The 25136-nt window shown below is 42.0% G+C and overlaps 1 protein-coding gene across 3 annotated transcripts; it reads left to right on the plus strand.

The window, feature by feature from the left end:
• The first annotated feature begins 1674 nt into the window (after window positions 1–1674).
• Window positions 1675–24849, plus strand: LOC109876562 (melanophilin). Of its 3 annotated transcripts, none has more exons than XM_031813661.1 (17): window positions 1675–1767; window positions 3309–3577; window positions 4148–4294; window positions 11992–12213; window positions 13146–13258; window positions 15224–15268; window positions 15470–15531; window positions 15630–15740; window positions 15841–15958; window positions 16116–16312; window positions 20006–20092; window positions 20508–20726; window positions 22564–22740; window positions 22985–23146; window positions 23396–23449; window positions 23569–23617; window positions 23713–24849. In XM_031813661.1, exons 3-17 carry the CDS (start codon window positions 4197–4199, stop codon window positions 23757–23759), a joined length of 1761 nt encoding a protein of 586 aa, XP_031669521.1. In that variant the 5' UTR covers window positions 1675–1767; window positions 3309–3577; window positions 4148–4196; the 3' UTR covers window positions 23760–24849. The 3 variants fall into 3 exon arrangements, with proteins under 3 accessions (XP_031669521.1, XP_031669520.1, XP_031669522.1); XM_031813660.1 differs by having other exon boundaries at window positions 1676–1767; window positions 15838–15958; XM_031813662.1 differs by lacking the exon at window positions 22564–22740 and having other exon boundaries at window positions 1678–1767; window positions 15838–15958.
• Window positions 24850–25136: the final 287 nt, after the last annotated feature.

Consider the following 25136-nt stretch of genomic DNA (forward strand, 5'->3'; position numbering starts at 1 on the left):
CGAACACATGCTTTACTCTCATATTACACGGTAGGCTACCGTAAAACAACTCATACTGTACTAGACGGTAGGTTACTGTAAAACAACCCATACTGTACTAACATATTAGATGGTAGTCTACTGTAAAACAACTCATACTGTACTAGACGGTAGTCTACTGTAAAACAACCCATACTGTATTACCGTATTATACAGTAGACTACTGTAAAACAACCCATATATTGCGTATTAGACAGTAGGCTACTGTAAAGCAACCCATACTGTAATACAGTATCATATGTAGGCTACTTAAACGAACCCATGCTTTACTCTCATATTACACGGTAGGCTACCGTAAAACAACTCATACTGTACTAGACGGTAGGTTACTGTAAAACAACTCATACTGTACTAGACAGTAGTCTGCTGTAAAACAAGCTAGACATGACGAAGGCGATGGCTGTGTTTCCTGACTCTGCATAAAAAACTTCACACATCTGTCTTCAAGCTTCTACTCTTTAGACCTCTCAGCCCAGGCAGAGTGTGAATGTGAACTGACTGTATGGAATTTAGATCAGCTGGAATTGTTCACCATAACTTGTCAAAGTAGCATTGACATGATCTGAGATGATAAGTATATTTGAGATGGTGGTGTATTCTTGGCTTTCTGCCACGTCCAGGTGGTCAGTTATAGACCTATGGAAACCTGCCAACGTGTGCAATGCCTATAGCTGTATGAAGCCTATAGGTCTCATGTGTCTGGTATATGAGAGTGCATGGCCTAGGGCCTAGGGCCTCATATTACAGACGGTGTGTATGTGGATGTACAGTGAGGGCCACGACAGGCACCAGACAATGTGGCCCTGTCAATCTCAATCTAATGCAGTGTACAGCATGTTTTACATAGGAGAGGAGAGTCGTTTTGCTGTCATATCATCGATTACATTACAATTCTGACCTCTATATAAGTTAGACCTCTGATTGGCCGGTTGGGCAGATGTCCAGCCCGTTGTACAAATGCAAATCTGTTACAGCTCACCTTAGGTTGGCAAACTGGGCATCAATGACTAGTCAATTCACTAAAGCTCAAGTAAAACTGGTCCTTGACTCTTACATGTGTACAGTCACTACAGTACCACTGGCCAATCAGCTAACCTTTGCCTTTCATTTCTAATCTTAGACCTTTCTAAAGGTCTACTCTCTACTGTAACCTTAAAGAGTATTGACCTCCTCCACATTTGGGCTTGATTGGGCTGCAAGGTCGATCAACTTTGTGCTGCAGTGGCCAGCTCTTTCTAAGTGTAGCAGCCAGCAATGCAGCAATGTTTTACTAGGTAAGAGTAGTGCCAAAGTATGAGTGCTGATCTAGGATCAGTTTGGCTTTTTAGATTATAATGAGTAATATGATATGGACAGATGGGTCCTGGTCATAGATCAGCACTTCTAAGTGTAGCAGCCATAGCAATGCAGAGTCTTACTAAATAAGAGCTGGACCAAAGTAAGAGTGCTGATATATGATCAGTTTGGGCTTTTAGATTATAATGAGTAATATGACATGGACAGAGGGGTCCTGATCATAGATCAGCACTTCTAAGTGTAGCAGCCATAGCAATGCAGAGTTTTACTAAATAAGAGCTGGACATCCCCTGAAAGGCTACCAGTGCCCTGCCGGCTGCTAATTTTAGAGCCTTGAATCAGACTGCCCCTGTTAAGCCAGGAAGTGGGCCAATGCTTTAGTTAGACGGATGGTTGCAGGGAGTCGGGGACTAAAAGAGGACCACATAATGTGTAAGGACCTTTCAGACCTTCAAAGCTTGTGTTTGGCCCTTGAAACGACAACTACAGCATACTGTCTCAATGACCAAACCTAGCCAGCATGCATGGTTGAGTCCTTTACTGATAAAATATCATACAGTACATTTATATGAATTACTGTTGAAGGAATGTTTTTGTTGAAAAACTATATTTTTGTATTTTAGTCCCAAAATCTTTTGCATGTCAGCAGTGAAGCGAAATGTCAGTTGCCACATCATGATGATGATGTGTTTTGCATCCTCATGAAGATGTAGCAGGAGACACTTTGCTATTTGTTGTTGTTGAGTGTCAATATTCTTTAATTGCTGTTGATTTATTTGATTTGTTTCAACACCAGGAGGACAGTGATTTCCCCACTGTTGTTAATAAAATGATCTGGCACACCCTGCCCTTGCAGATCAGAAGTTTCCAGATCGTAGCCGAGCCTCCACTGCCGATCCATACAGTAGCTCTACCTTGTTTTCACCATAGTACTTTGACCTACAGATGTAGGATCTTCATTTGAGCCAGTTTGCTACAGCAGGAAAATAATCCTGCAGCAACAGGAAATGTGAATGATTATGTGGAATCTAATTAATGTCAATTTTTGTATGAGTTCATACATTTTTCGTAAGGGAAAATCAAGTCTGAAAAGTGGAAATTACAAACATCAGAAGCGTTTTTTAAACTTCAAATGAACTACAAGTTGTATATTTCCTGCATTGCAGGAAAGTTCTCTTGCAACAGGGTGATCAGATTAAGATCTTACATCTGTATCCTGTCCTCCACAATAAGTTGCCATCAAATACAGGGGAAAGGAATCAAGTTTCCAGAAACGAAGTCTTCCTGACTGGGCTAATGTGCCCTCTTCCCTCTGTGTGGACAGCCAGTGCTATCTTTATGCTGCTAAGGGCACCTTTCTCCAGCACACTGTCAACAATAAAGGCCTTCATGTTGTTGATGCTCTATTTGATGGTTGTAACTTATCACTGTTCAAAATAGCTTTTCACACCAAGAGTGCAGTGAGAGTGCAGTCACCAATGTGCAGTGAGAGGTAAAAATAGGATTATGAGTGAGTGAAACTCAAGCCTAGTTTAGGGGGTATTATAGCAACACAAGGAGTCAGTGGTCTGTGTTGAAACAGGTAGAATAATGCAGACATTTAATGAAGTGGTAAAGCCTGAGAAGTCGGTGTTTGGAGGATATATTGGCATGGGCAAAGTTGCCAAACCGTGCTAATATATCCTCCAAACACTGGCTTCGAGGGCATTATCACTTAATTAAATATACAACGGGTTAAAGAACATATTCAAATAATGATTGACATATTTTCATTCAAAAAAATATTCTGATGAATTTATTCATATTCACATAATTCTAACACATGCTATTTAAAATAGCTTATGGAATGCCTATTACACAAGTGTCCTTATTCATTGATCAGGAAAATATTTTGTTTTCTAATAGCTGTACTCATATTTACTCTGTTGGAGAAAACATACTTACTGATATGATGTTATTTTGGTATCTTTTAGGTGTTACTGCCATCCGAGGCACTTACATCAGTATATTATGACTGAATTCAAATTTGGCAAAAATACAGGCCATTTTGACCTGTTATTTAGTTGTTAAAACTACTTGGAGTTGGAGGAGGGGTGAGAAGCTCGCTCATCCTCTCTCTTCTGTGAGACTCAGAGCATGTGATGAACAACCGACTTCTTCAGGCCATTCGCAGATGTGTTGCCTCAACTCCAGGGAATTAACAGCTGACCTCACAGCTGTCTGCTCTGCGCCGGGCGTAAAGGTAATTCATGATATTAATATGCTAAATCAAAGATGATGGTTTTTGTAGCTTACGGATTTAATTTCCATGCAGCGTATTTTTCTTTAGAAAAGTAAGTACAAGAAAATGTATAAACACGAATTAGAAAATCTACTCAAATCAATCTGGTGATATATTCTGGTTGACTAGACTGACCGCTGGCTGCACTCACAGTAAAACGATGTTAAGATGAGTGGTCAGTCTAGTCAACCGGGCTAATCTGGTCACCCTGTGGAGTAAGTGGACATTTATCAGGGGTGTCAATGTATCCTTATTTTGTGTTGGCTTGGGTACATGGGTGATAAACCTTCAGGATTCTCACTAGTTTTGGTTACTTTACAGGGACCATATTCTCACTAGTTTTGGTTACTTTACAGGGACCATATTCTCACTAGTTTTGGTTACTTTACAGAAGCCATATTCTCACTAGTTTTGGTTACTTTACAGGGACCATATTCTCACTAGTTTTGGTTACTTTACAGGGACCATATTCTCACTAGTTTTGGTTACTTTACAGGGACCATATTCTCACTAGTTTTGGTTACTTTACAGGGACCATCTCTGTGTTGCTGTAGAGTACTGGTTCATATTCTCCATAACCATGGACCTGACCGCGCTTTCAGACGACGAGGCCAAGCACGTCTGGGAGGTCATACAGAGAGACTTCACCCTCAGGAAGATAGAAGAAGAGAGACTGGGGTAGGTCACTTTTCAAAAAGGTTCAATATCATATTTCAGAGGTTTAGTGAGAAAATGTTAAATTGAATCAATGTTGAAGGGTGGAAGGCTTGGATGCGTTTTTCAATAGCATATCTGACATAACAAACTCCTTGTCTGTATGTGACATATAAAATCATGAAGTCTTACGCTGACAGCATTTAGGACTCTACAACATTGGATACTTATTGTCTGTCTCTTATCTGAATGCCAACACTATAGATTCCATACGAGTCGATCACACTGGGGTCCTCAGCGATCTATATATTAGACATATGTTTTCCACTGTGTGTGTGTGTGTGTGTGTGTGTGTGTGTGTGTGTGTGTGTGTGTGTGTGTGTGTGTGTGTGTCTGTGTGTGTCTGTGTGTGTGTAAGTGTGTTCAGGCTTCAGGAATGTAAGTGTGAAACAGGCCTGCTGTTGTGAGTCAGCTCATCACAGTGATCATGGCTTAGTCACAAGGCCCGTCCTGCCTGTACTCTGTCCCAGGGAAAACAAGTTGCCAAGAGGCCTATTCTCTCTGGGACACAAAGACTCCTCTGTCTGTCTTCCTCATCTTGTCATACTTTTAAAGGAAAATAGACTTCCTGCCAGACATCACTTTTATTTTATTCACAAACTGTCAGAAGGACATTGTGTTAAATGTTCTTGATAAGTTATGTAATGTAGTCCCTGCTGAAACTGACCAGAACAGAATGGTACATTATAAGTGTGATTCTGCATGCATGATTCCACAGAGCCGATTTTAAACTGATTTATTATAATCCATGGAGTTAACAGGGACTTAATGTTATCTTCTTAATACTATATACTAATCTACTGTATACTGATTTAATGCTATATACTAATCTACTGTATAATGATTTAATGCTATATACTAATCTACTGTATACTGATTTAATGCTATATACTAATCTACTGTATATTGATTTAATGCTATATACTAATCTACTGTATAATGATTTAATGCTATATACTAATCTACTGTATATTGATTTAATGCTATATACTAATCTACTGTATATTGATTTAATGCTATATACTAATCTACTGTATAATGATTTAATGCTATATACTAATCTACTGTATACTGATTTAATGCTATATACTAATCTACTGTATATTGATTTAATGCTATATACTAATCTACTGTATATTGATTTAATGCTATATACTAATCTACTGTATATTGATTTAATGCTATATACTAATCTACTGTATAATGATTTAATGCTATATACTAATCTACTGTATACTGATTTAATGCTATATACTAATCTACTGTATATTGATTTAATGCTATATACTAATCTACTGTATATTGATTTAATGCTACATACTAATCTACTGTATACTGATTTAATGCTATATACTAATCTACTGTATATTGATTTAATGCTATATACTAATCTACTGTATATTGATTTAATGCTATATACTAATCTACTGTATAATGATTTAATGCTATATACTAATCTACTGTATATTGATTTAATGCTATATACTAATCTACTGTATATTGATTTAATGCTATATACTAATCTACTGTATAATGATTTAATGCTATATACTAATCTACTGTATACTGATTTAATGCTATATACTAATCTACTGTATATTGATTTAATGCTATATACTAATCTACTGTATATTGATTTAATGCTATATACTAATCTACTGTATATTGATTTAATGCTACATACTAATCTACTGTATACTGATTTAATGCTATATACTAATCTACTGTATATTGATTTAATGCTATATACTAATCTACTGTATACTGATTTAATGCTATATACTAATCTACTGTATAATGATTTAATGCTATATACTAATCTACTGTATATTGATTTAATGCTATATACTAATCTACTGTATACTGATTTAATGCTATATACTAATCTACTGTATATTGATTTAATGCTATATACTAATCTACTGTATAATGATTTAATGCTATATACTAATCTACTGTATATTGATTTAATGCTATATACTAATCTACTGTATACTGATTTAATGCTATATACTAATCTACTGTATATTGATTTAATGCTATATACTAATCTACTGTATACTGATTTAATGCTATATACTAATCTACTGTATATTGATTTAATGCTATATACTAATCTACTGTATAATGATTTAATGCTATATACTAATCTACTGTATATTGATTTAATGCTATATACTAATCTACTGTATATTGATTTAATGCTATATACTAATCTACTGTATATTGATTTAATGCTATATACTAATCTACTGTATATTGATTTAATGCTATATACTAATCTACTGTATAATGATTTAATGCTATATACTAATCTACTGTATATTGATTTAATGCTATATACTAATCTACTGTATAATGATTTAATGCTATATACTAATCTACTGTATATGTTGTACTGTTTTTGTTAGTTTATTTGCGTTGTTTGTAACTTCTTCCTTTACTTATTTTATACATAATGTTGCTGCTACCATGTCTTATGACCAAAAATAACTTCTAGACATCAGGACTGTGATTACTCACCACGGACTGGCAGAATCCTTTTTTCCCTTTCACGACTCTGACGAACCCGACGCGAAGGATATACTGCTTCCTCAAGGAACAGGCCCCGTTCCCTGTGATCTGTGTGAAGAGGAGGCGGAGAAAGAGGGGCCGAAGGGCGGGCTGCCTTCTAAGATTTCCCAGGCGATCGAATAAACTTCCACTTCCCTCCATTCTGCTAGCAAACGTGCAGTCATTGGAGAATAAAATCAATGAGTTACGCGGAAGATTAAACTACCAATAGGATATTAAAAACATCTTATGGTTCACGGAGTCATGGCTGAACGATGACAATATAAAAATACAGCTGGCTGATTATACGACACACCGGCAGGATAGAACAGCGGCGTCTGGGAAGACAATGGGCGGCGGACTACGTATTTTTGTAAATAACAGCTGGTGCACGATATCTAAGGAAGTCTTGAACTATTGCTTTCCTGAGGTAGAGTATGGATACGCTGTAAACCACACTACCTACCGAGAGAGATTTCATCTGTATTCGTCGTAGTTGTTTACATACCACCACAGTCAGAGGCTGGCACTAAGACAGCATTGAATGAGCTGTATTCCGCCATAAGCAAACAAGAAAACGCTCACCTAGAGGCGGCGCTCCTAGTAGCGGGGACTTTAATGCAGGGAAACTTAAATCCGTTTTACCAAATTTGTATCAGCATGTTAAATGTGCAACCAGAGGAAAAATAACAAAAAAGTGGTCAGATGAAGCAGATGCTACGCTACAGCACTGTTTTGCTATCACAGACTGGAATATGTTCCGGGATTCCCCTGAGGGAATTGAGTGCATCGATGACTTCGTCCCCACAGCGACCGTACGTACATACGCCAACCAGAAGCCATGGATTTCAGGCAGCATCCGCACTAAGCTAAAGGCTAGAGCTGCCGCTTTCAAGGAGTGGGACTCTAACCCTGAAGCTTATAAGAAATCCTGCTATGGCCTCTGACAAACCATCAAACAGGAAAAGCGTCAATACAGGACTGAGATCAAGTCGTACTACACCGGCTCGTTGCTCGTCGGATGTGGCAGGGCTTGCAAACCATTACTACAAAGGGAAGCACAGCCAAGAGCTGCCCAATGGCACAAGCCTACCAGACTACTTCTATGCTCGATTTAGGCAAATAGCACTGAAACATGCATGAGAGCACCAGCTGTTCCTGAAGACTCTGTGATCACGCACTCCGCAGCCGACGTGAGTAAGACCTTTAAACAGATCAACATTCACAAGGCCGGAGGGCCAGACAGATTACCAGGACATGTACTGCAAGCATGCGCTGACCAACTGCCAAGTATCTTCACTGACATTTTCAACCTCTCCCTGTCTGAGTCTGTAATACCAACATATTTTAAGCAGACCACCATAGTGCCTGTGCCCAAGAACACTAAGGTAACCTCCCTAAATGACTACCAACCCGTAGCACTCACTTCTGAAGCCATGAAGTGCATTGAAAGGCTGGTCATGGCTCACATCAATACCATCATCCCAGAAACCCTAGACCCACTCCAATTTGTATACCGCCCCAACGGATCCATAGATGATGCAATCTCTACTGCACTCCACAATGCCCTTTCCCACCTGGACAAAAGGAACACCTATGTGTTTCCAAGATGGTGTAGCAGTCAGATGTCTTTGTCCTCGTCTTGTCATGTCCCATGTATATATCTTTTTATATATTATTCGTCACAAATATATTTTTTTTAAACCTCAACTTCAAAATTCTCTCCTGCAACACGCCTCACCAAATGTGGTGTGGATCTGCTTTGTTTCTAAAGTATTTTTCTTTACTTCTGAAACGGAATCCCCCAACAGAAGCTAGCCAGCTAACTAACTACTAGCTAGTAGTCAGCTAACCACTGCTAGCGGTCATCAGCTAACCTATAGCTCGGAAAACTCTTGCCAGTTTGCACAACTCGATTCAAACCAGAGCATAATGGACCTATTTTCTCTCCATATCCCTGGATTCCTATCGCAAGCTCTGAACCTTTTCACCTGGATCATCACAGCTAGCTAGATGCAATCTCGCTAATGTCTCTGTCCCGAAGCAAGCACCAATTAGCCTGGAGCTAGCCCATGCTAGGCATATCTCCCGGCTAGCTGAATTTCTTGGGCCACTATACCGATTTTGCCAGTTGGACTGGACCCCTTTGCTACACGGAACTCTACTAATCCATCACGACTGGTCTATCGATGTAACCGCACGAGGAGGCTATAACAGACTTCCTCCGTCCCTCTAAGGCCTTCTGCAAGCTTGCTAGCCTCGGCCTGTTAGCTGTCTGAATCGCCGTCTCTCCAGCCAGCCTAACTACTCACTGGACCCCTATGATCACTCGGCTACAATCTGCTAGACAATCTGGATCCTCTCTTTGTAAAATTATCTGCCAAAATTATTGCAACCCCTATTATTAGCCTGTTCAACCTCTCTTTAGTATCGTCTGAGATTCCCAAAGATTGGAAAGCTGCCGCGATCATCCCCCTCTTCAAAGGGGAGACACTCTAGACCCAAACTGCTACAGACCTACAGTATATCTATCCTACCCTGCCTTTCTAAGGTCTTCGAAAGCCAAGTTAACAAACAGATTACTGATCATTTTGAATCTCACCGTACCTTCTCCACTATGCAATCTGGTTTCAGAGCTGGTCATGGTTGCACCTCAGCCACGCTCAAGGTCCTAAATTATATCATAACCTCCATCGATAAATTACATTACTGTGCAGCCTTATTTATCGACCTGGCCAAGGCTTTCGACTCTTTCAATCACCACATTCTTATCGGCAGACTCAACAGCCTTGATTTCTCAAATGACTGCCTCGCCTGGTTTACCAACTACTTCTCTGATAGAGTTCAGTGTGTCAAATCGGAGGACCTGTTGTCCGGACCTCTGGCAGTCTCTATGGGGTGCCACAGGGTTCAATTCTCAGGCCGTTCTCTGTATACATCAATGATATTGCTCTTGCTGCTGGTGAGTCTCTGATCCACCTCTATGCAGACTACATCATTCTGTATACTTCTGGCCCTTCTTTGGACACCGTGTTATCTAACCTCCAGACGAGCTTCAATGCCATACAACTCTCCTTCCGTGGCCTCCAACTACTCTTAAATGCAAGTAAAACTAAATGCATGCTCTTCAACCGATCGCTGCCCGCACCTGTCCGCCCATCCAGCATCACTACTCTGAATGGTTCTGACTTAGACTATGTCGACAAGTACAAATACCCTCGTTAAACTGACCATCCTACCGATCCTCGACTTCGGCGATGTCATTTACAAAATAGCCTCCAACACTCTACTCAACAAATTGGATGCAGTCTATCACAGTGCCATCCGTTTTGTCACCAAAGCCCCATATATTACCGACCACTGCGAACTGTATGCTCTCGTTGGCTGGCCCTCGCTTCATACTCGTCGCCTATCCCACTAGCTCCAGGTCATCTACAAGTCTTTGCTAGGTAAAGCCCCGCCTTATCTCAGCTCACTGGTCACCCACCCGTAGCACGCGCTCCAACAGGTGTATCTCACTGGTCACCCCCTTTGGCCGCCTTTCCTTCCAGTTCTCTGCTGCCAATGACTGGAACGAACTGTGCTGTTGTATGTGTCAAACTACTTTGCTTTATCTTGGCCAGGTCGCAATTGTAAATGAGAAATTGTTCTCAACTAGCCTACCTGTTTAAATAAAGATGAAATAAATAAAATAAAATAAAAATGTGAGAATGCTATTCATTGACTACAGCTCAGCACTCAACACCGTAGTGCCCTCAAAGCTCATCAATAAGCTAAGGACCTTGGGACTAAACACCTAAACACCACCTCTGTAACTGGATCCTGGAGACTCCTGAACATCTAGTCAAATGGCTATTTGCATTGCCCCCCCCCCCCCCCTTTACACCACTGCTACTCTCTGTTGTCATCTATGCATAGTGCCTTTAATAACTCTACCTACATGTACATACTACCTCAACTAACGGGTGCCCCGGCACATTGACTCTGTATCGGTACCTCCTTGTATTGTCTCGCTATTGTTATTTTACTGCTGCTCTTGTTAATTCATTTACTCTTTAATGACTTGTTACTTTAACTCTTATTTTTATCTGTATTTTTTTGAAACTGCATTGTTGTTTAGGGGCTCGTAAGTAAAGCATTTCACTGTAAGGTCTACTACACCTGTTGTATTCAGCATTTCACTGTAAGCTCTACTACACCTGTTGTATTCAGCATTTCACTGTAAGCTCTACTACACCTGTTGTATTCAGCATTTCACTGTAAGCTCTACTACACCTGTTGTATTCAGCATTTCACTGTAAGCTCTACTACACCTGTTGTATTCAGCATTTCACTGTAAGCTCTACTACACCTGTTGTATTCAGCATTTCACTGTAAGCTCTACTACACCTGTTGTATTCAGCATTTCACTGTAAGCTCTACTACACCTGTTGTATTCAGCATTTCACTGTAAGCTCTACTACACCTGTTGTATTCAGCATTTCACTGTAAGCTCTACTATACCTGTTGTATTCAGCATTTCACTGTAAGCTCTACTACACCTGTTGTATTCAGCATTTCACTGTAAGCTCTACTACACCTGTTGTATTCAGCATTTCACTGTAAGCTCTACTACACCTGTTGTATTCAGCATTTCACTGTAAGGTCTACTACACCTGTTGTATTCAGCATTTCACTGTAAGCTCTACTACACCTGTTGTATTCAGCATTTCACTGTAAGCTCTACTACACCTGTTGTATTCAGCATTTCACTGTAAGCTCTACTACACCTGTTGTATTCAGCATTTCACTGTAAGCTCTACTACACCTGTTGTATTCGGCGCAAGTGACTAATACAATTTTATTTGACTTGATATATACTAATCTACTGTATAATGATTTCATTCCATATACTGTATAATGATTTCATCACTTCTCTATCCCCTCCCCTCCCCTCCCCTCCCCTCCCCTCCCCTCCCCTCCCCTCCTCCTTCTCCTCTCCTCTTCTTCCCCTCCTCTCCTCTCCACTCCTCTCCCCTCTTCTCCTCCCCTCCCCTCCCATCCCCTCTTCTCCGCTCTTCTCCTCCTCCCTCCCTTCCCCTCCTCTCCTATCCCCCCCTATCCTCTAGGGACCTAAAGACTAAGATAGAGAAGGAGGACACTAAGATTGAGCTGCTGGGTACTCAGACCACCCTGGTAGACTCTCACTGTATCCGCTGTCTGCAGCCCTTCAAGTTCCTGGTCAACAGTAAGCGTCAGTGCATAGACTGTAAGATGTACACCTGCAAGGCATGCAGCCGCTACAACAAGAAGGATCACGGCTGGGTGTGCGACCCCTGTCGTATGACAAGGTGGGGGCCGTGGGTGTCAAGGCATCCTGAACACACAGCATTAAGAGATTCTCCTGAACACAGTAATAACAGATGGGTTTGGAAACATTTGCAATCGTGTTTGACTGACCAGGTCTTGAACCCAGATCATCTGTATCATTATGAAGCTTCAGGCAGTCAGAGAAGAGGGCCAACTCTTAAAAGGCTAGTAATAATATATAGTTAGAGAAGAGGGCCAACTCTTAGAAGGATAGTAATAATATATAGTTATAGTAGGGCCAACTCTTAGAAGGCTAGTAATAATATATAGTTATAGAGAATAGGGCCAAGAGTCCTGTTCAGGTGACATGGTCAGGAAACTATTCTAGCTCTATGGGGTTCATATACATTCCATTGATGATGGGGTTCATATTGAGACTGGAGTGACTCTCCTAGCTCTATGGGGTTCATATAGAGACTGGAGTGACTCTCCTAGCTCTATGGGGTTCATATTGAGACTGGAGTGACTCTCCTAGCTCTATGGGGTTCATATACATTCTATTGATGATGGGGTTCATATTGAGACTGGAGTGACTCTCCTAGCTCTATGGGGTTCATATTGAGACTGGAGTGATTCTCCTAGCTCTATGGGGTTCATATTGAGACCGGAGTGACTCTCCTAGCTCTATGGGGTTCATATTGAGACTGGAGTGATTCTCCTAGCTCTATGGGGTTCATATTGAGACTGGAGTGACTCTCCTAGCTCTATGGGGTTCATATTGAGACTGGAGTGACTCTCCTAGCTCTATGGGGTTCATATTGAGACTGGAGTGACTCTCCAAGCTCTATGGGGTTCATATTGAGACTGGAGTGACTCTCCTAGCTCTATGGGGTTCATATTGAGACTAGAGTGACTCTCCTAGCTCTATGGGGTTCATATTGAGACTGAAGTGACTCTTGTGTTTACCTTGCAGGGTCCTTAAAATTGGAACAGTGGGATGGTACCATGACAACGTGCGCACCCGTTTCAAGCGCTTCGGCAGTGCCAAGGTGATGAAGTCTCTTTACAAGCGACTTAATGGAGAGGGTGGGTTCTTTTTGTTTGATTATTGATTAATTGTGCATACTTCTAAATGTAATCACATGTTACAGTTGTGGTTGTTGTTGAGAGTGTCCAAGTGTCACATTTTGGTCACCAAATGATCAGGAGTGTGACACATGGCTGGCTGTAATGAAGAGTCACATGGTAGGGCCTGTACTTGACACCGGGGTGACATAGCCATGCTATGATGACATATGGTCACCACTGGCAGCTGGTGGGAGGAGCTATAGGAGGACGGGCTCATTGTAAACGGAATGGTATCAAACACATTAAACATATGGAAACCACATGTTTGACTCCGTTCCATTGATTCAATTCCAGCCATTACAATGAGCCTGTCCTCCTATAGCTCCTCCCACCAGCCTCCACTAATGGTAACATGTAGCGTTCTAGAACTGGGAACAGTGTTCTAGAACTGAGTGACTGTTGTCTGTTCTGTATTCTAACAGTCCTCTTGACCCAGACCTCACATAGGACAAAGAGATGATTTGAAGTACAGTACCAGTCAAAAGTTTGGACACACCTACTCATTCAAGGGTTTTTCTTTATTTTTACTATTTTCTACATTGTAGAATAGCGAAGACATCAAAACTATGAAATAATCTGGAATCATGTAGTAACCAAAAAAGTGTTAAACAAATCAAAATATATTTTCGATTCTTGCCTTGATGACAGCTTTGCACACTCTTGGCAGCTTTGCACACTCTCAACCAGCTTCACCTGGAATGCTTTTCCAACACATATGTTCCCACATATGCTGAGCACTTGTTGGCTGCTTTTCCTTCACTCTGCGGTCCAACTCATCCCAAACCTTTTCAATTCGGTTGAGGTCAGGTGATTGTGGAGGCCAGGTCATCTGATGCAGCACTCCATCACTCTCCTTCTTGGTCAAATGGAGGTGTGTTTTGGGTCATTGTCCTGTTGAAAAACAAATGATGGTCCCACTAAGGGCAAACCAGATGGGATGGCGTAGTGCTGCAGACTGCTGTGGTAGCCATGCTGGTTAAGTGTGCCTTGATCATCCATTCATCCAGATCATCCATTCACCTACTCTGCGTCTCATAAAGACGCGGCGATTGGAACCAAAAATCTCAAATTTGGACTCAACAGACCAAAGAACAGATTTCCAACGGTCTAATGTTCATTGCTCATGTTTCTTGGCCCAAGCAAGTCTCTTATTATTATTGGTGTCCTTTAGTAGTGGTTTCTTTGCAGCAATTCGACCGTGAAGGCCTCAGTCTCCTCTGAACAGTTGATGTTGAGATGTGTCTGTTACTTGAACTCTGTGAAGCATTTATTTGGGCTGCAATTTCTGAGGCTGGTCACTCTAATGAACATATCCTCTGCAGCAGAAGTAACTCTGGATCTTCCTTTCCTGTGGCGGTCATCATGAGAGCCAGTTTCATCATAGCGCTTAATGGTCTCTGCGACTGCACTTGAAGAAACTTTCAAAGTTCTTGAAATTTTCCGGGTTGACTGACCTTCATGTCCTAAAGTAATGATGTCCTGTCGTTTCTCGTTGCTTATTTAAGCTGTTCTTTCCATAATATGGACTTGGTCTTTTACCAAATAGGGCTTCTGTATACCACCCCTACCTTGTCAGAACACAACTGATTGGCTCAAACGCATTAAGAAGGAAAGTAATTCCACAAATGAACTTATAACAAGGAACGCCTGTTCATTGAAATGTATTCCAGGTTACTACCTCATGAAGCTGGTTGAGAGAATGCCAAGAGTGTGCAAAGCTGTCATCAAGGCAAAGGGCGGCAACTTTGAAGAATCTCAAATATAAAATATATTTTGATTCCATATGTGTTATTTTATAGTTTTGATGTCTTCACTATTATTGTACAATGTATAAAATAGTAAAAATAAAGATCTTGGAATGAGTGACTGGTACTGTCTATATAACTATTAATAACAGAATATCACTTCTCTCTGTCTTCACAGGTGCCCGGCGTGACAGTGACACACAAAGCATGCCTGATTTCCGCAGTAAGTAGAATAGACGAAGGCAATTGGAAAAATATATCAATATTTCAACATACCTGAAAACTGCTTAACCCTGTGGTACTTTTGCATAATATAGCGGAGTTGACAACACCAGCATAAGCACTATGATATGCAAAGTAACACGGGGTTACACAATTTGAGAAGAAAACAAGTCACCCCTTCTTCTCCCTCTCTCCCCTGTAGATGATAGGTACAATGGTCATGATGAGGACTATGCAGAAGCAGAAGCTCAGCGATACAAAATGGTAAACAGTTTCTCCTCTCAATATCGTTCTTGAGAAACTGGATATCATATCCCAGACTCACTACTTCTCTTTATGTCTCCATCCTGTTGTTCTGTCAGATGCGAAAGAACAAGCGCCTGCTCTCTGTTCATCCCATGGACTTGGATGTGGATATAGAAGAGTATTTTCCACCCCACTCTCGCACTCACTCTCGTCGACAATCCTACCAGGTAGACGGACAAAACAGTCCTGGTTTCTACTAGCCAAAAGTAGTGCATTGTGGGAATAGGGGGTTATTTAAGGTTGTGATGGTTATGTCACCTACAGCAGATCCAGGAGGAGCGAGGTGGTGGTCACCGGGGTGACATGGAGTTCATGGATTCCATGCAGCAACAACAACACCGCATGAACCGTAGGAAGAGCCTGGATAGGTACAACATGCGCCCTGGTAAGCAACAAGCACACACACACTCCCACACACACACAGACATTAAATCAGAGCTGGTTAGTTTGCAATGTAATGGCATTACAATACTACAACAACAGTAATCTCACGCCAAACTGACATTTTGTAATATAACCTGAGCTAAAGCGATGGTCCTCAGACGATGGGCAGTATGGGATGGTGCGTGCCCGCTCCCTATCCAAGATCAGCTCCTCTATGAACCGCCAGCACTATGTGGACACGTCAGAAGAGGAGGAGGGAGGGCGCAACACCATGTACCAGACCCCCTATCGCCGACGCCCTTCCTACAGCCGAGTTGGCTCTCACGAGAACCTGCAGGCCCCAACACAGCAACCGGTAGGATGTGTGTTGGTGTGTGTGTGTGTGTGAAGGAGAGAGTGAAATAGAGCTGAAACAGAGATGAGACAGATGACGTCCCTCTTCACTATTAAACTACCCTGACATGAGACAGATGACGTCTCTCTTCACTATTAAACTACCCTGACATGAGACAGATGACGTCTCTCTTCACTATTAAACTACCCTGACATGAGACAGATGACGTCTCTCTTCACTATTAACCTACCCTGACATGAGACAGATGACGTCTCTCTTCACTATTAAACTACCCTGACATGAGACAGATGACGTCTCTCTTCACTATTAAACTACCCTGACATGAGGCAGATGACGTCTCTCTTCACTATTAAACTACCCTGACATGAGACAGATGACGTCTCTCTTCACTATTAACCTACCCTGACCATAGAAAATGAGCCACATTAACTGACAAACAAGGGTGGGCTTGTCCTTCCACTCAAGCCTGGGAAGATGGATTTCAAACACTGTTGGGCTGATTTACATTGTACACGTATTTATTGGAAGTTGTGTGTCTCAAGTGATGCATGCTGGGGTTTTTAGTGGATTGAACTTCAGAGAGCAGAACAAAGACAACTTTGTTTCTTGATTTGGATAATTAAAGATTTTTTTAAATTTGTATTTTATTTTATTTTACCTTTATTTAACCAGGTAGGCAAGTTGAGATCAAGTTCTCATTTACAATTGCGACCAGGCCAAGATAAAGCAAAGCAGTTCGACACATACAACAACACAGAGTTACACATGGAGTAAAACAAACATACAGTCAATAATACAGTAGAAACAAGTCTATATACGATGTGAGCAAATGAGGTGAGAAGGGAGGTAAAGGCAATAAAAGGCCATGGTGGCAAAGTAAATACAATATAGCAAGTAAAACACTGGAATTGTAGATTTGCAGTAGGTGAATGTGCAAAGTAGAAATACTGGGGTGCAAGGGAGCAAAATAAATAAATAAATACAGTAGGGGATGAGGTAATTGTTTGGGCTATTTATAGATGGGCTATGTACAGGTGCAGTGATCTGTGAGCTGCTCTGACAGCTGGTGCTTATAGCTAGTGAGGGAGATAAGTGTTTCCAGTTTCAGAGATTTTTGTAGTTCATTCCAGTCATTGGCAGCAGAGAACTGGAAGGAGAGGTGGCCAAAGGGGGAATTGGCCCTGGGGGTGACCAGTGAAATACACCTGCTGGAGTGCATGCTATGGGTGGGTGCTGCTATGGTGACCAGCGAGCTGAGATAAGGTGGGACTTTACCTAGCAGTGTCTTGTGGATGACCTGGAACCAGAGGGTTTGGCGACGAGTATGAAGCGAGGGCCAGCCAACGAGAGCGCACAGGTCGCAGTGGTGGGTAGTGTATGGGGCTTTGGTGACAAAACGGATGGCAGTGTGATAGACTGCATCCAATTTGTTGAGTAGGGTGTTGGAGGCTATTTTGTAAATGACATCGCCAAAGTCGAGGATCGGTAGGATGGTCAGTTTTACAAGGGTATGTTTGGCAGCATGAGTGAAGGATGCTTTGTTGCAAAATAGGAAGCTAATTCTAGATTTAACTTTGGATTGGAAATGTTTGATGTGAGTCTGAAAGGAGAGTTTACAGTCTAACCAGACACCTAGGTATTTGTAGTTGTCCACATATTCTAAGTCAGAACCGTCCAGAGTAGTGATGCTGTACGGGCGGGCAGGTGTAGGCAGTGATCGGTTAAAGAGCATGCATTTATTTTTTACTTATATTTAAGAGCAGTTAGAGGCTACGGAAGGAGAGTTGTATGGCATTGAAGCTCACCTGGAGGGTAGTTAACACAGTGTCCAAAGAAGGGCACACTGAACTCTATGATTTGACACACTGAACTCTATCGGAAAAGTAGTTGGTGAACCAGGCGAGGCAATCGTTTGAGAAACTGAGGCTGTTGAGTCTGCTGATGAGGATGTGGTGATTGACAGAGTCGAAAGCCTTGGCCAGGTCAATGAATACGGCTGCACAGTATTGTTTCTTATCGATGGTGGTTAAGATATCGTTTAGGACCTTGAGCGTGACTGAGGTGCACCCATGACCAGCTCTGAAACCAGATTGCATAGCAGAGAAGGTACGGTGGGATTCAAAATGGTCAGAATTCTGTTTGTTAACTTGGCTTTCACAGACCTTAGAAAGGCAGGGTAGGATAGATATAGGTCTGTAGCAGTTTGGGTCAAAAGTGTCCCCCCCTTTGAATAGGGGGATGACCGCAGCTGTTTTCCAATCTATGGGAATCTCAGACGACACGAAAGAGAGGTTGAATAGGCTAGTAATAGGGGTTGCAATAATTTAGGCAGATCATTTTAGAAAGAAAGGGTCCATATTGTCTAGCCCGGCTGATTTGTAGGGGTCCAGATTTTGCAGCTCTTTCAGAACATCAGCTGACTGGATTTGGGAGAAGGAGAAATGGGGAAGGCTTGGGCGAGTTGCTGTGGGGGGTGCAGTGCTGTTGACCGGGATAGCGGTAGCCAGGTGGACAGCATGGCCAGACGTAGAAAAATGCTTATTGAAATTCTCAATTATGGTGGATTTATCGGCGGTGACAGAGTTTTCTATCCTCAGTGCAATGGGCAGCTGGGAGGAGGTGCTCTTATTCTCCATGGAATTTACAGTGTCCCAGAACCTTTTTGAGTTTGTGTTGCAGGGAGCAAATTTCTGCTTGAAAAAGCTAGCCTTGGCTTTTCTATGCCTGTGTATATTGGTTTCTTACTTCACCGAAAAGTTGCATATCACGGGGGCTGTTCGATGCTAATGCAGAACGCCACAGGATGTTTTTGTGCTGGTTAAGGGCAGTCAGGTCTGCAGAGAACCAAGGGCTATATCTGTTCCTGGTTCTACATTTTTTGAATGTGGCATGCTTATTTGAGATGGTGAGGAAGGCATTTTTAAAGAATAACCAGGCATCCTCTAACTGAAGGGATGAGGTCAATATTCTTCCAGGATACCCGGCCAGGTCGATTAGAAAGGCATGCTTGCTGAAGTGTTTCAGGGAGCGTTTGACAGTGATGAGTGGAGGTCGTTTGACCACTGACCATTGTCTTTGGAGGGCAAGTTGGTTAGGTTGATATCTATGAGGGTGCCCGTGTTTATGGCTTTGGGGTTGTACCTGGTAGGTTCATTGATAATTTGTGTGAGATTGATGGCAACAAGCTTAGATTGTAGGATGTAGAATAGGGTGTAATCAGCTGCTCTGCTCAGCCAATGATTAGAAGGTCTATTTTGAGTGATTACTCCATGCAAGTCTGGTGTAATACAATATCCAACCTTGTGTCAGGTTTGCGTCTCGATTCATGCAATGTACATTTTGTATTGGTCTCACCTCATTCTTCCCCTGTCATTTTGTATTGGTCTCACCTCATTCCTCTCCTGTCATTTTGTATTGGTCTCACCTCATTCCTCTCCTGTCATTTTGTATTGGTCTCACCTCATTCTTCCCCGGTCATTTTGTATTGGTCTCACCTCATTCCTCTCCTGTCATTTTGTATTGGTCTCACCTCATTCCTCTCCTGTCATTTTGTATTAGTCTCACCTCACTCCTCTCCTGTCATTTTGTATTGGTCTCACCTCACTTGGTCTCACCTCACTCCTCTCCTGTCATTTTGTATTGGTCTCACCTCACTTGGTCTCACCTCACTCCTCTCCTGTCATTGTGATACAGGTCAATGCGCTAAACAAGCGCATGTCAGCCATAGAGAGTCTCCTGAACCGGCTGGAGTCCAAGATGACTCTACCCCCCGAAGATGAGGTAAGAAAGGGTTAAAAACCTTACTACTGCTCTCCTAACAGAGCTTCTTATTGCCTAACCCTTTCTTGGAATAATCATATTAGAGAGAATCACAGCTGTTTATCAAAGGGTAACTTGTTAGCTAACTCTGGCCTTAACCTGTTGTTGCCCAACTAGAGTTGGGCTCGTTTCCATTACAACTCCTCCTTGTTGAATTTCTCCTTAAGACATAAGCAATTCAACTCCTAAACATTCAAGTCTTAAACTGACGAGAACCTAGATGGAACTGACCCCAACCCTGTTTCTGTCCACCTGGAATAAAGTCAAGAAAACTGCCCAGAACAGAGTTCACTGGAGATGCACTGTTGAGGCTCGAGGTTCCACTAGCAGCAAAATGGAAAATAGTCTAGTAAGTCAATCCTGTTTGTATCCACAGGAGACGCCCCCGACCGCTGCACAGATAGAGGAGGAGAAGCTGAGGAGGAAGCTGAGCGAGCTGGCGGGGAACATCAGTGTTCCGTCCTCCGACGAGGAAGCAGGAGGGGGGAAGAAGACCCCTTTATTAAAGAGGGCCGCTGTGAAGAGTAACCTCCCAGTCCTCCCCCTAGAGCCCCTCAGTTCCTCCAGCGATGAGGGGCCCACCGAGGCTCAGCAGGTACATTTTGGGGGTCCTGTTACCCTGTTACATCTCAGACACACACCAAAAAGCTGTAGCGGAGGTGATAGGATCCAACCAATGATGTGTATAAACCCTGGATTGCTGATGCTATGTAATGGCCAATGAGATGTTTTGAAGCCACCTGCCTCCATATTGGTACTCTTCCATAGGAAAACTACATAGGAGAACTACATAGGAGAACTACATAGGAGAACCACATAGGAGAACCACATAGGAGAACTACATAGGAGAACTACATAGGAGAACTACATAGGAGAACCACATAGGAGAACTACATAGGAGAACTACATAGGAGAACTACATAGGAGAACCACATAGGAGAACTACATAGGAGAACTACATAGGAGAACTAAATAGGAGAACTACATAGGAGAACTACATAGGAGAACTATATAGGAAAACTACATAGGAGAACTACATAGGATAACTACATAGGAGAACTACATAGGAGAACTACATAGGAGAACTACATAGTAGAACTATATAGGATAACTACATAGGAGAACTACATAGGAGAACCACATAGGAGAACTACATAGGAGAACTACATAGGAGAACTACATAGGAGAACTACATAGGAGAACTACATAGGAGAACTACATAGGAGAACCACATAGGAGAACTACATAGGAGAACTACATAGTAGAACTACATAGGAGAACTACATAGGAGAACTACATAGGAGAACTACATAGGAGAACTACATAGGAGAACTACATAGGAATTAATGGAATTCTACAGTATTTCAATAAAATGTTTCAAGAACAAAATAACATGTATTTAGGTATTTCTCTGTTGTAGTGGGGACAGTATCATTAGTACAACAACAACAACAAATATTTTAAGGAAAATATTTTGTATTTTTATGTTCAGTTCACATAATAATTTTACCCCTTTTTCTCCCCAATTGGTGGTAAGTCTTGTCCCATCGTTGCAACTCCCCTACGGACTTGAGAGAGGGGAAGGTCGAGAGCCATGCGTCCTCCGAAACACGACCATGCCAAGCTGCACTGCTTCTTGACACACTGCTCGCTTAACCCTCCACAATGAGTCACTAGAGCGCAATGGGACAATGACATCCCGGCCGGCCAAACCCTCCCCTAACCCGGACGACGCTGAGCCAATTGTGCGCCGCCTCATGGGTCTCCCGGTCACGGCCGGCTGCAACACAGCCTGGGATTGATCCCGGGTCTGTAGTGACGCCTCCAGCATTGTGACGCAGTTCCTTAGACAGCTGCGACACTTGGGAGGCCCCACATAATGTAATTTAAACGTTTGCATTAAAGTGTCTGTAATAGAATATACTTAATGTAGACATTAATAAATGCAGGGGGAGTACCAAAATGGCCGTATGGTGGCTTCAAATCAACACCCCCTGTCAGTTATCTAGGGTTTACATCATTGGCTCCAACCAGGGACCTTTCGCACGCATAATTAACATCTTAAAACAATCCCTAACACTCTTTCTAGCACTAATACTCACACTTGTCTTTTCTCACTCGCACTTCAGCACTTTGCTGATAGTTGCTTTACTAAGGAAAAGTTGGACTTACTATGACTGTGATATGTGGTTGCACCAACTGTCAGTCCGTCTGGATAAGAGTCTCTTGCTAAATGACCGCAATGTCAATGTAAATGTCTTCACCATTAGACCAAGACAAAATCCTTGTGGTCTCAGGGTGATATTTGGGCTAGCAAGTCTCAGGCAGGGCTACCTGATCACGAACGTGTGATTCCAAATCACCTCGGCTACATATAGGAGACGTAGGTACTTTCCCACCAGCTCATTTCTGTTCCCTTACATGGCTTTCAGAGATCCACCGCGGCGGCCCTCTGTGACATCACCAAAGAGTTTCTAAGAACCATTAATGCTGCTGAAAGCGCGATGAACGAGTACTTCCCCTCAATAACGTCTAATGACAGCCCCATGATAACTGACGTGGCTGACGTAAGGAAAGCAGCTGAGTCTTACAGGGAACTTGAGGAAAATGTAAGATTCAAAATCACACTCTTTTCCTCCCAAGCAATCATAATCCAATCAAAATAGCTGTGTGTCAAGTGTAGGTCTGGAGCCTTTTGTTTAAAGCATGCGAAGAGACGTCTTGTGTTGTCTTAAAGCAGAGATTCGCTTTGTATTCCAAGCAGTCTGGAAACTGTTAGCTTGCTAATGGTGTTTGGTTAGCAGCTCGTCTGTAAGGGTACATTTGTGGTGGTTGTCCTGTGCCCTGTTCCAGGTGTACATGACCTCAGGGAAGTCCTTTGATCTGGAGAAGAAGCTGAGGCATCTGGAGCAGAGTGCCAAGAACCGCTTCGGAGGGGCCACAGACTCGGAGCTGTCTGACCTGGAGGACGTGGTGGCTCTGACTGCACATCGGGTCCAGAGCACTGAGAGTGAGGTAGGTGACGAGGCTCTACTGCGGGTTCTACTGAGCAGGCTTTCTACTCAACAGGGATGTGCTGTATGGACTGAAAAGCACACTGTGAACTGTAGATTTCCAAGAACCATTGTGGCCTACAGAGATGCATGAAGAAATAACAATAAAACACAAGAGCTCGTTTAGTTGATATATCTATTATTTTCAGATAACTTGTTTTCCTTCAGAAGGGGTAGAATTTGTACTTTCTGTCTTTTCCTTCTCTCTTAGGTGTCTGATTTGGAGAACAAACTTGCTGCTCTAAGTGCCTCAGGGAAGAAAAAGGTGAGTATGTTGTGCAGTTCAATAATTCTCCGTTCTCTCCTTCTCAGTTCCTCTTTGGCTTGCTTTGATGCTTATTGTTGTCGCATGCTGTTGTCTAAAACAACTATTCTATCTGACAGATATCAGGTTCACAGAACAGGAAAAGGTTTAACCAAGACTTCCCCACAAGTAAGGCCCAAAGCATATTGTGATGCCCCTAATATGTTGTCTTTGAGTCCTGACCAACTGTGCTTATGACCACCTCCTCTTGTTTCCACCATCAGAACCCAGCAACAGCTCAGGATCCCTACGGAAATCCAATCCCATGTAAAAGGACTGTACGACGAATAAGCCCAATGAAACTGTCTGTATTATCTTAGTTACTGAAATATACCTTCAACCTTATCTGTCACTGATCCACTGTATATCTGATGTCAATCTCATATCCACATTGTTACAGTATGTTAATGGTATATCCACACCCACAATGCACAGCAGTTATGTGCTGTAAAAGCAGGCTACACCATAGCTATGTTCAATGCAAAAACAACCCTGGTTTACTGCCTGAAAGCCATACGCATTCTAAAGTATCCTCTCAGTCTCAATGTATCTGATGTCTAAACTCATGAAATGTTAATGGTATATCCACACCCACAATGCACAGCAGTTATGTGCTGTAAAAGCAGGCTACACCATAGCTATGTTCAATGCAAAAACAACCCTGGTTTACTGCCTGAAAGCCATACGCATTCTAAAGTATCCTCTCAGTCTCAATGTATCTGATGTCTAAACTCATGAAATGCTCTGATGTGATTGGTCAAAAGGGCAATTTGTGGGGAAAAAATATCAGAATTGGGCTTCCTGCTGCAAAACAGTCTAAGTTTCCTGATTAAAAAAATGTATCTGTGCCATATAGGCTACCAACATTCCAGCAGAGGCCAAGGTGACTTTCTGTGTTAAAATGGAGTTTGATTAGTGAACACTGGTAAAGTGGTCGTTTCTGTACACTATCATGACCTCGTCTAATAATGACCTTTTGGGTTGCATGGGATTCTGGGAAACAAGCACCACGACTTACTATCTTACATCACCAACTGTGTTACATTCAAATAACAGAGTGTCTGTTACATATTGTCGTAGTACATATCTTTCTGAAAAAGAACAGTGAAATGTTGTCTTGACACTGACCAGACAAATATGATATGAAATAACAAGTTATCTAGTCTGGATAATGATCTCTGTTTTGTTTTCTCTCAATTCATATAAAAAAATATGTCTGAAACCGTTTTCAAGACAATTATAAATATTGGAATGAATATAGGATGAATATATATATATATATATATACTGTATCATTTGAAAAGCTGCAGTGCGTTGTGCCGTCACTGGGCTTCTGCATCTAATAAATTGTATCACATCAACTGTTGAGTGTTTGAGTGTTTCTATTCTGAGGGGATCTTAACATACACTACAGGTAAGAAGGCCCGCTCTGCCATGCCCATATTGGTATAGTGTTTGCAGGCAGACACGTGCTGCCACCTAGTGACACAGCGTTTTCACATTCATACATTATTGCTTAGCCAATCACGGTAGTTTTGAGATCCTGTTAGCGTAGCATTCTCGAACGTCGATGAGGAAAAAACATTGTCTTCAACATACTGTGGCAAAGCATTGCCAAGGATTTTCACTGATGTTCAACCAAGTCTAT

Source organism: Oncorhynchus kisutch, unplaced genomic scaffold (genome assembly GCF_002021735.2).
Source record: "Oncorhynchus kisutch isolate 150728-3 unplaced genomic scaffold, Okis_V2 Okis05a-Okis16b_hom, whole genome shotgun sequence".
Classification (NCBI taxonomy): domain Eukaryota; kingdom Metazoa; phylum Chordata; class Actinopteri; order Salmoniformes; family Salmonidae; genus Oncorhynchus; species Oncorhynchus kisutch.

What these genes read in the sequence shown, in the direction of transcription:
- LOC109876562 (XM_031813660.1), top strand. Translation starts at nt 4,197, where the DNA reads ATGGACCTGACCGCGCTTTCAGACGACGAGGCCAAGCACGTCTGGGAG. An exon ending in GGCCCACCGAGGCTCAGCAG is followed by an intron (nt 20,727 to 22,563) that starts GTACATTTTGGG and finishes CATGGCTTTCAG; the next exon opens with AGATCCACCGCGGCGGCCCT. An exon ending in TCCAGAGCACTGAGAGTGAG is followed by an intron (nt 23,147 to 23,395) that starts GTAGGTGACGAG and finishes CTTCTCTCTTAG; the next exon opens with GTGTCTGATTTGGAGAACAA.